We start from the raw sequence: 12314 nt of genomic DNA on the forward strand, positions 1-12314 counted from the left end.
AAAATCCACAGGGCAAGTCAGTAAGCTAGAAACTCAGACAAGATTTCTATGTTGCAGTCTCAAGGCAGAATGTCTTCTTTCTAAAGAAATTTCAGTCTTTTCTTTTAAGGCCTTTAACTGATTAGATGAGGCTCATTCGTGTTGTGAAAGGCAATGTGCATCACTTCAAGTCAACTGATTGTGTTAATCACATCTATAAAATACTTTCTTTCACAGAAACATTGAGACTAGTACATGACCACACAAGAAGGCATCATACCTTAGCCAAGTTACACATAAAGTAAAACATCACACTATGTGTATAGCAATTTAGGGTTAAAATTTCACATAACTAACAGCTTAGATTTCATGAGCTAGTTTCACTGAAACTAACAGTGTTTTTTGCAGAAGCTAAAAAGATCGTCATGGTAAAATGCACTGATAATGTTGGGGTGAATTTTCTGAATGAAGCCTTTAAATGAGAATGAAGTAAACCTCTCTAGGAACCAATGCTCTGTGTAACAAGGTTTCAAATTTCTGACATGGAAACAAGAAGCATCAAGTTTTAAGCAAGGAATTAACATGATAATTTTTTTTCTTTTGACTGTCACACTTGAGGCATATGGAGGTTCCCAGAATAGGGGTTGAATTGAAGCTGCAGCTGAGGCCCACACCACAGCCATGGCAGCACTGGATCTAAGCTGCAGCCATGACCTATGCCACAGCTTGCAGCAACGCTTGATCCTTAACCTACTGAGCAAGACCAGAGATCGAAATCATATGTTCATGGACACTATGTTGGGTTCTTAACCCACTGGGCCACAACAGGAACCCCTAACAAGTTGTGTTTTAGAAAGATTATTTTGATAAAAAAAAAATAAAGGTTAGATTGGGGATGGTAGAAGAAGCAAGAGGTGGAGAGACAAGAAACTGTAGCAGAAACCAAGAATATATATTCCCATATTCAGAACATTCCAATATTTATTTAAATGGTGCATTCCACTTTCTTTATTAACCAGAATGATAATAAAATAAGTATAAGCCTACCTGCATAGATTGTTTGACATGAAAATTTTACATAGAAGTCTGAAAGCTCTAGTATCAGCCCCCCTTGGTAATTGTTTTAGCCACATTGGCTGCTTCTCTTTAATGAGAACAAGCATCTTGTGAGTTGGAATTCTCACACCTCCTTTCGTTCTATAGAACAAAATCAGAAAAGGAAAGGAAGTTCATACATATTAACTTGGTAATGCATTATTTATCACCTAAATTTATTCTAGGAAATCAATTACTTGATAGAGACCCAAAAAAGCCTAAGACAGAATCTCTCTGTCAACGGCTTACTCACTATAAGAACTAATCAAAAAAAATTTTTTTGGCTGCAGCTGGGGCAGCAGAAGTTGTCAGACCAAGGATCCATCCCACACCATGCAGTAACAATGTCGGATCTTTAACCCGATAAGCCACTAGGAAACTCCTCAAAAATTTTCTTAACAGAAGTTCAACATAATTTAAAATATCTTGGTGGAGAGGAAAGACAAAGCTGTAGAGAGAGACAAAGTTGGGTTAAAACACTTAAGGCATGAAACTATGAGCTACCTATTTTCTCCAGTTTTAATCTCTTTGTGTACAGAGTTACTCTCTATGTAAAAACACACAGATCTAGGACCGCATCTTGATTTAGATTTTAGGTTACTCTCATTGCGGTACGTTATCCTAAAAAGATTTTTTTAAGAGATGAACAATTGAAAAAAACAACAGCCAAGGAGACATTGTGCCCAGTGCCCTCAAGTTCATCTTTAGGATAAAAAGTCTAGAAGTCCTCCTCTGATCGTCAATTCATCAGTGGGGAATCACTGATGAATTCACCATTGTTAACAGCTAACTTGAAAGAAAAGCAGCACAAATTCAACTATCCACCAAATGACTTCCCAACTGTAAGTACATGATGTTTTTCCATCTTTCTGGTGACGAATGACATTTTTATGGAAAGCAAAACTTACTGACATCAAAGTAAATGTCAAATGACTACAATGCTCACTTTTTAAATTGTCCTCAATTACTGGCACATTTCTTCTAAGCAAGATAATTATTGTGGTGTACACCACAAAGAATTCTTAATCTAGGGGTAAAAAGCATATTAAGTGGTGTCAAACGATTCATTACTCATCCTTTTCTCATTTTTATGTCCAGAAAAGGTAAGAAAAGAATGCAACATTCGCAGCCACCCTCCAATTACTACTGCTTAAGTTGTGCTAACTTCATAATCTCTGAAAATTAACTTTTAGGAATAAAGTACTTTATTTGAAAAAGCTAAAGATAAATACACACAAAAAGCTACCATTTTCTAATATTTTCTGCCTGCTCAGAGTCTGTAACATTAGACATAATATCAACACAAATACTATAAACAGCAATCTTAATTATGAAAACAATTCATTAGACCAGTTTGTAGTTGTTTCAATAATTATTGCTTTGTTAGTAAAACAGTAAGCTATTTAAGAGAACATCCAAAGTAAAAGACAGAAATTGACACAAAATATTATTTTTAAATCATAAAGAATAAGCCTTCACTTTTTCTGATGCATAAATAATTAGCCATGATGTTTTCTCAGGAAAAATGAAAAGGACAAATGTCAAATTTGAAGACTATAACTCTCCTATTTTGCTTCAGGAAATAGCTGGGATTAGCCCATAAGCAAATGCTAAAATAATACTATCTTGCTTAGCCATAGGAAAAAAATAGAAAGGATGAAACACAGGGGGGGAAAAAACCCTTTAAAAGGCATGAATCTCTGGGCTTCCAGAACTCAGAAGCCAAGGCAAGGCTAACATTCCTGGATGACCAGAGAGACGATCCTTTATTACGGTATCATTCTTAAAATTTCAAAAATTTAAACCAATTTTCTTTAGACTTGACTATATACAGTTTCTAATGAGTATAATTATTATGAGATCTCAGACTTTTTTCCAAAGAGTTCTAATAGATAATGCATTTGAAAGGAAATATAAATAGAAAAAAATGGAAATACTTTAACAAATTCATGAACCTATAAATTCTAGCCACTTTTATTAGTAAAATGTTAATAATTTCAGTAAACTTAATAATAATGAAAAAGGCTATAGCTTTTCCCAAATAGCTTTGAAGTGGCCATTTTTAGACATGAATCAATATTTTTGCAACTATAAGAATGAAAATTTTTCAATGGTAGAAACATCTAAATTACACAAGAAATCAATGGGCCTGATTTTTTTAAGTTAATTGAATGTTCCCACTCTGTCCATTTCTTTTATTCCAAAGAGAAGGACATATAAATATCTAAATGTGTTTTATATTGATTGAGATTGTGACAGATACACTTACTAATTTGGCTTTCCACTTTTGGAATATTGGGATATGACAATTTCATCAAATAATTACTTTTAAAATTAGAAAAATAGGCCTCAGATAAGTTATGTAATATGACCACTGTTTGAAAAACTGAAGCTCAACAATTATGACTATTGATCCAGCAGTCTTTTCCTTAGAACCACAAGGTGATGCCCTAATGAAAAAAGTCATTGTTAAAGGATAATAATTCTCCATCATTAATGTTGTGGCTATCATGTTTTATAACTTAAAGATTAGAAAAGCAGCCATGTTTGAAGCTGAAATTTTATAAGCATAAGTAATTAGCTGTTAATTCCTCTACTTGGTGACTTTCCTTTGGGAGATGAATTAGTTAAAAGAATAGTGATTCAGGAGTTCCCGTTGAGGCGCAGTGGTTAATGAATCCGACTAGGAACCATGAGGTTGCGGGTTCGGTCCCTGCCCTTGCTCAGTGGGTTAACGATCCGGCGTTGCCGTGAGCTGTGGTATAGGTTGCAGACGCGGCTCAGATCCCACGTTGCTGTGGCTCTGGTGTAGGCCGGCGGCTACAGCTCGGATTCAACCCCTAGCCTGGGAACCTCCATATGCCGCGGGAGCGGCCCAAGAAATAGCAACAACAACAACAAAAAAAAAGACAAAAAAGACAAAAAAAAAAAAGAATAGTGATTCATTACTGAAGTATGGTACATGAATGTAAAATTATGGCAAAAGGTATAATTTTGTAAAAGTCCTTAAAGAATTACAATTGGAGAGATTTAGGTTTTTGGTTTTTCCTACTTTGGATGAGAGAATAATATCATATCAAAAGAATAAAAAGTTTAAGAGAAATATCAAATTTCTGAAAGTTACTTGAAGATGAGAAAATAATACTGATGATAAGAATATAAATATTTCATATTTCTAACTACTCATTTTTAAACTAAGTTAATGTTTAAAATTCTCTGTCTAGTGTTTTAAGTATGTAAGGTCAAAATCAGCCAAAAGACCATTTTAATGGCAATTTCTTAATTTCTTTTGTCTGTTTAAATTATAACATCAACAGAACACTGTAAGTTTTTTTATAACAGAAAACCCACATTTAAATTAAACCGTCACACCCCACCTACTTTAATTTTTGCTTACACTTTCTAGTTCTTATCTACTTGGATAATTTGTATACAGTATGATATTTGAAGTTTTCACTTATCATTAAAACATAAGCATTGTTCAAATTTCTGCATTTTTCATGATTATCACTATCCATACTTTTAAAATTATAACACTGGAATAAAAATTTTTAATTTTAATTGGTTAATAGTAATAATTAATAATAATCCCAAGACTGAGATTCTTAAAGGTATAAATATTTTCATTTTCTTTTGCATATTGCCATATTACTTTTCAAAAAAATTATCTCATTTGATAGAACCAATGGCTGTGTGCAAGGATACCAACCTTACTACAATCTTGACCCTATTTTGGTTTTACCTTTTTTTTTTTTTTTTTTTTTTGTCTTTTTGCCATTTCTTGAGCCACTCCTGCGGCATATGGAGGTTCCCAGGCTAGGGGTCGAATCGGAGCTGTAGCTGCTGGCCTACACCACAGCCACAGCAACACAGGATCCGAGCCGCGTCTGCCACCTACACCACAGCTCACGGCAACGCTGGATCCTTAACCCACTAAGCAAGGCCAGGGATCAAACCAGCAACCTCATGGTTCCTAGTCGGACTCGTTAACCACTGAGCCATGATGGGAACTCCAGGTTTTACCTTCTTAAATAGCTCCTTAATCACTATAAATTTTTAGGACAAAAAAAAGTCCAATATGTTTCCTTCATAATGAAGCAAGACTTTTGTCTACATTTTTAATCTACTATTCATAGTAACTGGAATTCATTATTCTTATCCTTTATATATGTTTTGGACTGGATATTTTTCTTATAAATGTATAAAGTTCTTATCATGCCATAGATACAATACAGTATATGCTATAGATGTGCCATAACATGCATAAATGTTTTTCCTTTAGTTAAAATTTAACAAAAACAACTGAGTATTTATCTTCCCCCATGAATGAAGCATCTCTTGCTGCCTACTTCTAGAAGATTGTAAGACAAGATGAAGGCTCTGATTCTGATTGCCGTCATCTTGACTTTTACTGCTTGCTTCTCGGTAAATATCAAATATCTTCACACATCTCTGTTTTCTTATTTAGTTCTTAATCATAAAGTATACATTCAGTTCACTGTGTTATGTCAACTTATACTACACACACCTTGTTTTAATTTTAATTTTGCCTGAGATCTCAATTTAACATTTTCTGTGATCTTTCATTGACCTTGGGATACAACTGATTTTTTTTTTCACATATTGGTAGTCTTTAGAATTCCCAACATGTGTATATGGGACTTTGTAGTGTCACGATCGAAGTGGGATACTATTACATTGTGTTCCTCTGTACTATCATTCCTGGATAACAGTCTACTCTTTGTAGGCTTCTCAAAAAGAAAGACATGTAAAGAAGAGAACTGATTATAAGGAACACTCTGAAATAAATCTGCAACCATGTAAAGAATGTCACATGAATAAAATAAATTAAGACGTTCTAGACATGATCCATAATTTCCATCAAGAACATTTGCTTGGTATCCTCTAACACTGCTAGATCTGTTTGCCTAATGCCAGCACCTAAATTACATTATCTAAAAGGTGAAGGAGACCTTGTCTAAGCTCACTGCAGCAAACATACTCTAGTATCATTTCATTAAAAACTGAGATCTTATAGGCACTGCTGTGGAAACTGCCTCTTCCCTTGTTGCCCCATGCTAAAACATAGCGAAGAAGATTCCCCATCCAGTGAAAAATCCTATTCCAGAGCTCTTAGGTCACCCATTTTTCTCACCCACAAAAGACAGGCTGTTTTTTTTCTTACACCAAGTTCATAAAGGCGTTGGTTCCATAACAGTCTCCAGGTTTGGCACCTGAGTGAATGATAGTTGTTTAGATAAAGGGAGCCAAATCTGAAACTACCTGCAAACTGGCTGGCAACACACCCATGAGAATGTGGAAGGAGAGAACTCTTCTGCTTAAAGACCCCCAGAAAAACTGATCATCCTTGGACCATGAACTATGTACTATTTTAAACTGTTAGAAGATTCCTCATATTTAATGATAACACCCCAAATTCTAAAGTTGTATCCCATTCTATTCACCCTAACCCAACCACATTTTACCCTCCTAAACAAATTGTAATCACTATTTTTAAAATGCCAAATATGCTCTGGTTCTAGTTTTTAAAATATATTTTAATCTCCATCTTATTTTAGTCAGCTGGTGCACGAAAGCGAAAATCCCACAAAGTAAGTTTTATTTATATTTCTGATTATCATTTTACATTTTCACTCATAATCAAAGGTTAGTTATGTCTGAGGAGTTTATAATGTATATTTTCTTTTCTTCTCAACCTAAGAAAAGGTTAGGAGAGAGAGAGAATGACCCAATTATCAAATTTAGGAACCCAATGGGAATAGTTCTGTGAGCAGCAAAAGCCAACCTCCAGTTGCTTGCTTTCAGTTATGTACTCAGCTACAATGGCAGTAGAGCAGCTCAGCATATGAAAAGCAAAATTTATCCAGCCTTCAGTACCAAAAACTATCTACAGGAGTTCATGCTGTGGCTCAGCAGAAATGAAACTGACTAGCATCCATGAGGATGCAGGTTCAATCTCTGGCCTCACTCAGTATGTTAAGAATCTGGGGTTGCCATGAGCTGTGGTATAGGTCACAGACGTGGCTCCGATCTGGCATGGCTGTGGCTGTGGTATAGGCTGGCAGCCACAGCTCTGATTCAACCCCTAGCCTGGGAATGTCCATATGCAGTAGGTATGGCCCTAAAAAGACAAAAAAAAAAAAAGAAAACTATCTACATTTGTTTGTTCAATGTAAATGTCTTTCTCCTTATAAATATTGTTGGCTTTTTAATATGGGACATTTCCTATGATCCCACAAAAAAGGAAAAATTCCTTTCTTTTCTCAAACTGTGGTTTTCAGTGAAAACAGAAAGTTCAGAAACGTAAGAAAAGACTTTTCAAAATGACAAATTCCTGTTTTTACTCTCTGCCATTTCTAAATCTCATAACCCCCACTCCATGTAAGAATTAAGTTAGACTGCACAACAGAATGAAAATATCCATCACCTCATCCTGTTATACACGCCCCCCCTCTCTCTTTTCCCCATTCTGAGACAAGAATTCCAAATGAATCCTTTAAAGCAAAAAAGTTATCCTGCTTCTAATGCTATGAAATAGGCACTGTCTAGGTTTAGTGACCCAAATTGTGCTTATAGTCAAAAAAACTTTCAAGCTTACCTTGAAAGTTTATGACAGTTTTGGCAACTGATTTCTCCCTTATCTTAAAGTCAGGTATTTGACTATTTCTCAGAATGTATTCACTTTGAAAATAAATGCTTCATGAAGAGGCAGGAGGACTGTCATAAACTAACTTCTGCTAGTGAAGACAAAATAAGAGACAAAGGCCTAAAACTGAAATCCTAAGAGAATGTCATGTCAAAAGTCCATGTAACTAAAGCCAAAAAATTGCCCACGGCATGGCTCAGTGAGGCTTTCACTGAATAGATGTACATTTTCTGAAAGGCACCTCTAGCTCTCACTGTCTGTGAGTCTATGCAAATGCCAGCCACGTGGACTCGTGGAATGCTCTATCAACCTCATATTAAGGGCGTATGAAAGGAGAACTGCAAAGCTCTATAAGCTCCTTTTATTCTCTTTATTCAGAACAGTAAAATCCATTATGCTCTTTTCCAGGATGGAAATTGAAATAGCATTCCCCAAAGGTTCTCCATAAAACACTAAAACACTAGAATGAGGAAATGCTAACACATACACGCACACACATTTTCACACGCAACATTTTTATGATGAAGAAAGTTTGGGAAATATTGCCTATCCTATTGGATATGCTAAATATTTACTGACATATTGCAGTGACAATTCCAATAAGCCTTGTAGTAAAGAAATGTGTTTTACTTTACCCAAATCTTTTCCATTGTTTTGGAACTACTAAAATCTTGTCAACACAGCACCCATTATGGAACATATTTGGGGAAATATTACAATAAAGCTATTAGGCTTTGAGAAGAGCAGAAATACAGTTTACTTTATATTTCACTAAAGGTCATAATTATCTCTACTTGGTGGGCACACCCATTAAAATATTTGTGGAATGAATTTCGAATATTTACACAAATTTAAGTGATAACAGTTATATGCTAAAAGCTGATTTCAAGTTAGTTTATGTATCTCATCCACATAAAAATAATTGTTTTGTATTCTTTTAAGTCTAGTGAAAGTTCTGAAGAGCATTTTAAACCTAGACGTCCTTATGAGTTAAGAGAGCATTTTGCAAAGTCTGGACAAGGTTCTGCAGATCCACATGGTCACCATGATCTTCATGGACTCCACAGAGGACGCCACCCCCACCGTCCACATAGTCGTCCAGCACCCAGACCTATATCACCACCTGAGAACGTTGTAAACCCCAGTTCTCAAGCACCACTAGTCACTTCTAGTGCTCCTCCATCTGTCAACATCGTAGCTTCCCCTGCCTCTGCCAGCAAAACGACAGGCACTGCATCTAGCCCCACGGCTCCCAGTTCCCTCCAACTGGAGGCCACCACCAATGCCCCAGCGGCTGACACTACCCCTCCCCCAGTGGCTGACACTACCCCTCCCCCAGTGGCTGACACTACCCCTCCCCCAGCGGCTGATGTTCCACCTGCCAACCAGCAACAATAGTTTACAATTGTCTAAGATTACAAGTGTATCAAATCACAAGAAGACAAAGGCAAACCAAGGTAAACAACATTTTCCAAAACATTTTCTACCCAAATGAGTGATTTTAAGATGTGCCTAAGACCAGATTTTTTTGGAGGATTTTTTGTTTGTTTGTTTGCCACGTCAAAGAGAAAGATAGTTTGGAGTTCCCGTCGTGGTGCAGTGGTTAACAAATCCGACTAGGAACCGTGAGACTGGGGGTTGGATCCCTGACCCTGCTCGGTGGATTAAGGATCCGGCGTTGCTGTGAGCTGTGGTGTAGGTTGTAGACGCGGCTTGGATCCCGCGTTGCTGTGGCTCTGGCGTAGGCTGGCATCTACAGCTCCGATTAGACCCCTAGCCTGGGAACCTCCACATGCCTTGGGAGCGGCCCTAGAAAAGGCAAAAAGATTAAAAAAAAAAAAGAAAGAAAGAAAGAGAAAGATAGTTTCTAAATCTGCCATAGGGATTACAAGTTCTTATTTCTCTATTTTACAAATTAATTTTGTCTCCCTTAAGTGGATAGGGTATATATACAAAGCCAATGCTAGCAGATTCCTACAAAAGAAACAAAAGGTTCACCAAATGTGTATATATTTTGACTTTCTGCTCCCAATGCTGAAATGGGAGCAGAAATTTAATTTCCTGAAAAAAAAAAAATCACTCTTAATTAGGGCCTTAGTAAATAAAAGTCAGTGTATACATCAAAGTTTACTAAATCCTACAAGTGTGCATTTGATCTAGAGTTATGCTCCCCTCACTCTTTCAGGACCTATCAGCTCTATTAAGGCCCCCCAAAAAGGATGAATATTTTTAGTAACTATTTGACTAGCCTCAAGAATAGAAATACAAACTAAATCACAACCCATGGAAGAGCTCTCTTGCTATGAACATTGACTGAAACATGAACATCATGATATACCATGATTCTTAAGAAAAAAAATTAAAGAGGAGTTCCCATCATGGCATAGCAGTAACAAATCTGACTGATATCTATGAGGTTACTGGTTTGATCCCTGGCCTCGCTCAGTGAGTTAAAGATCCAGCATTGCCATGAGCTGTGGTATAGGTCACAGATGTTGTTCAGATCTAGCATTGCTATGGTTGTGGTGTACGTGGGCAACTACAGCTCTGATTTGACACCTAGACTGGGAACTTCCATATGCTACAGGTGTGGCCCTAAAAAGGGGAAGGAAGGAAGGAAGGAAGGAAGGAAGGAAGGAAGGAGGAAGGAAGGAAGAAGGAAGGAAGGAGGGAGTGATGAGGGGGAGTAGTTGTTTTTTTTTGTTATTTTTTGCCGCCATCCCTCCCTCCCTCACCCCCAACTACCCACTCCAATCAAAACTCCGCACAGCAAAAAGCAGAAGAATATCAGATATTCTCTCTTGCTCTTATTAATCTGCCTAGCCCTCCTAATTATTACATAATGAGAAAATCCCATTATAAAAAATCACAATGACAGATGTCAATAGAATGATTCCAATGACAATACTGCATCAGAGATACTCCTTGTACTGAATCTCATTTAATAATCACAGAATCCCTATAAAGGCAGATATCATTATCCCTTCTTAAAGATGAGGAAACTGAGGCTATGAGAATTTATGCGACTGTCCTACCCAGCAATAGGCTATTTTAAAACAACTGGAGAATGAAGAGCTGGTGTGCTTTTCTTTAATGGCTTATGGTATTTTGTTTTGTTTTGTTTTTACAGATCCTGAGAAACAGAATATTGATATATTTGTGATCATCTTCACTCATCATTTTAGTTTTAACAAAAATATGAAAATATAGGGATGTAGGTTCTTACTGCTTCTCCTTTAGCTTTTCTGTACTGAAAAACTTTCAAAAAATAACTTGATTTATACATTTCATCACATGTGTATTGGTTTCTTCTATATTTCTTTACTTCTCTGTAGATTGCCACCAGTAATACCATCACCTTCACTCTTTTAGATGGTTCTATAACACCCAAAATATGCGGCCGGAAAAAAAAAGTAAATCCTTCATGGGCAAAAAAAAAAAAAAAAATTCTTTTGAAGTCACCCCATATAACACTATGTTAAAATATTATAAAGCTTAGAAATTATTTTTTGATATAAAATACCAGAGCATTTAGTCATAACCAAATACTCATATATATATATGGTTTATGTAAAATGTAATTCCATATATTCATTATGTATACATAAAATTACAATTGTGATAAAAGCTACAAAGAAGAGGTGCAAATATAACCCTACTTATAAGAGATCACAGTCTAGTAGACCATACTTTCAAAAAGCATAGAAAACATAAATTAAATTTTTATAGGTCTACAGATATTCTTTTTCTGAATATCTCCAGCATGATTCCTTCATCTAAAAGGGTATTTTCTCCAGAGATTGTTCAATTGAAACTCTGAACCTTGAATCACTTCACCTGAAAATATATTAGATCCTTTTCTTGTTGATAAAACATTCAACTGATTTAGTAAAAATTTATCCAGATCTAGGACAGGGAACAGGAATACAAATATCAGTAACTCGATCACTATTTCTCATATGTTCAAGTGGCCATGATATAAACAAGGCAATTCCCTCTAAATAACTAAATTAGGAATCTATAGTAAATATTATATGCAAATTAAAAACAATAATGAGCAAACAATGGAGGAGATAGTCATCCCCCTTTAGGGAGAACATACATTAATGGAAAAACTGTAATGGACAAACTATTACAGGGGACAAAGTCAATCACACAATCTTGGTATCAAAGAGCTGAGAGACTTCAATAGAGACATAGCTAAATAACTTTATAATACATGACATTTAAAAATGACCCCCAGAATACAGTATAGAATTTCACTGAGAAGATTTTTTTTTTTTTTTTTTTTAAGTTTCTTGGCAAACATCAAAAGGAAAGGAATGATTTGAACAGGCAGAAAAAAAGGCAGGAGGCACACTGCTGGATAAAAACACAGCAAAGGGATGGAGTTAAAGAGTGCGAGTGGCATTCGTGTTCACACCCTCCAACGTTTATTGTCTGTACACCAGATCCCAGAACTGTGACTCTGGGAGTATAAAGGATATTGCTTGATGAGGAGGCGGAGGACCGCGCGAGGCGAGCCAGCTGCTGGCCAAGGGGCTGAAGTGAGGCCCTCACGGGAGGACAGTCC

At 36.2% G+C, this 12314-nt stretch overlaps 1 protein-coding gene across 1 annotated transcript; it reads left to right on the forward strand.

Moving 5' to 3' along the window:
* The first annotated feature begins 2771 nt into the window (after positions 1–2771).
* On the forward strand, positions 2772–11031 carry LOC125138208 (mucin-7-like). The gene is made up of 5 exons (XM_047799511.1): positions 2772–2848; positions 5407–5499; positions 6654–6686; positions 8684–9198; positions 10872–11031. The coding sequence occupies exons 2-4, from the start codon at positions 5446–5448 to the stop codon at positions 9137–9139; spliced, it is 543 nt and encodes a 180-aa protein (XP_047655467.1). The 5' UTR covers positions 2772–2848; positions 5407–5445; the 3' UTR covers positions 9140–9198; positions 10872–11031.
* Positions 11032–12314: the final 1283 nt, after the last annotated feature.

The sequence above is a fragment of the Phacochoerus africanus genome, chromosome 10 (assembly GCF_016906955.1).
Source record: "Phacochoerus africanus isolate WHEZ1 chromosome 10, ROS_Pafr_v1, whole genome shotgun sequence".
NCBI lineage: Eukaryota > Metazoa > Chordata > Mammalia > Artiodactyla > Suidae > Phacochoerus > Phacochoerus africanus.

What these genes read in the sequence shown, in the direction of transcription:
- LOC125138208 (XM_047799511.1), top strand. Translation starts at nt 5,446, where the DNA reads ATGAAGGCTCTGATTCTGATTGCCGTCATCTTGACTTTTACTGCTTGC. An exon ending in CTTTTACTGCTTGCTTCTCG is followed by an intron (nt 5,500 to 6,653) that starts GTAAATATCAAA and finishes ATCTTATTTTAG; the next exon opens with TCAGCTGGTGCACGAAAGCG. An exon ending in GAAAGCGAAAATCCCACAAA is followed by an intron (nt 6,687 to 8,683) that starts GTAAGTTTTATT and finishes TATTCTTTTAAG; the next exon opens with TCTAGTGAAAGTTCTGAAGA.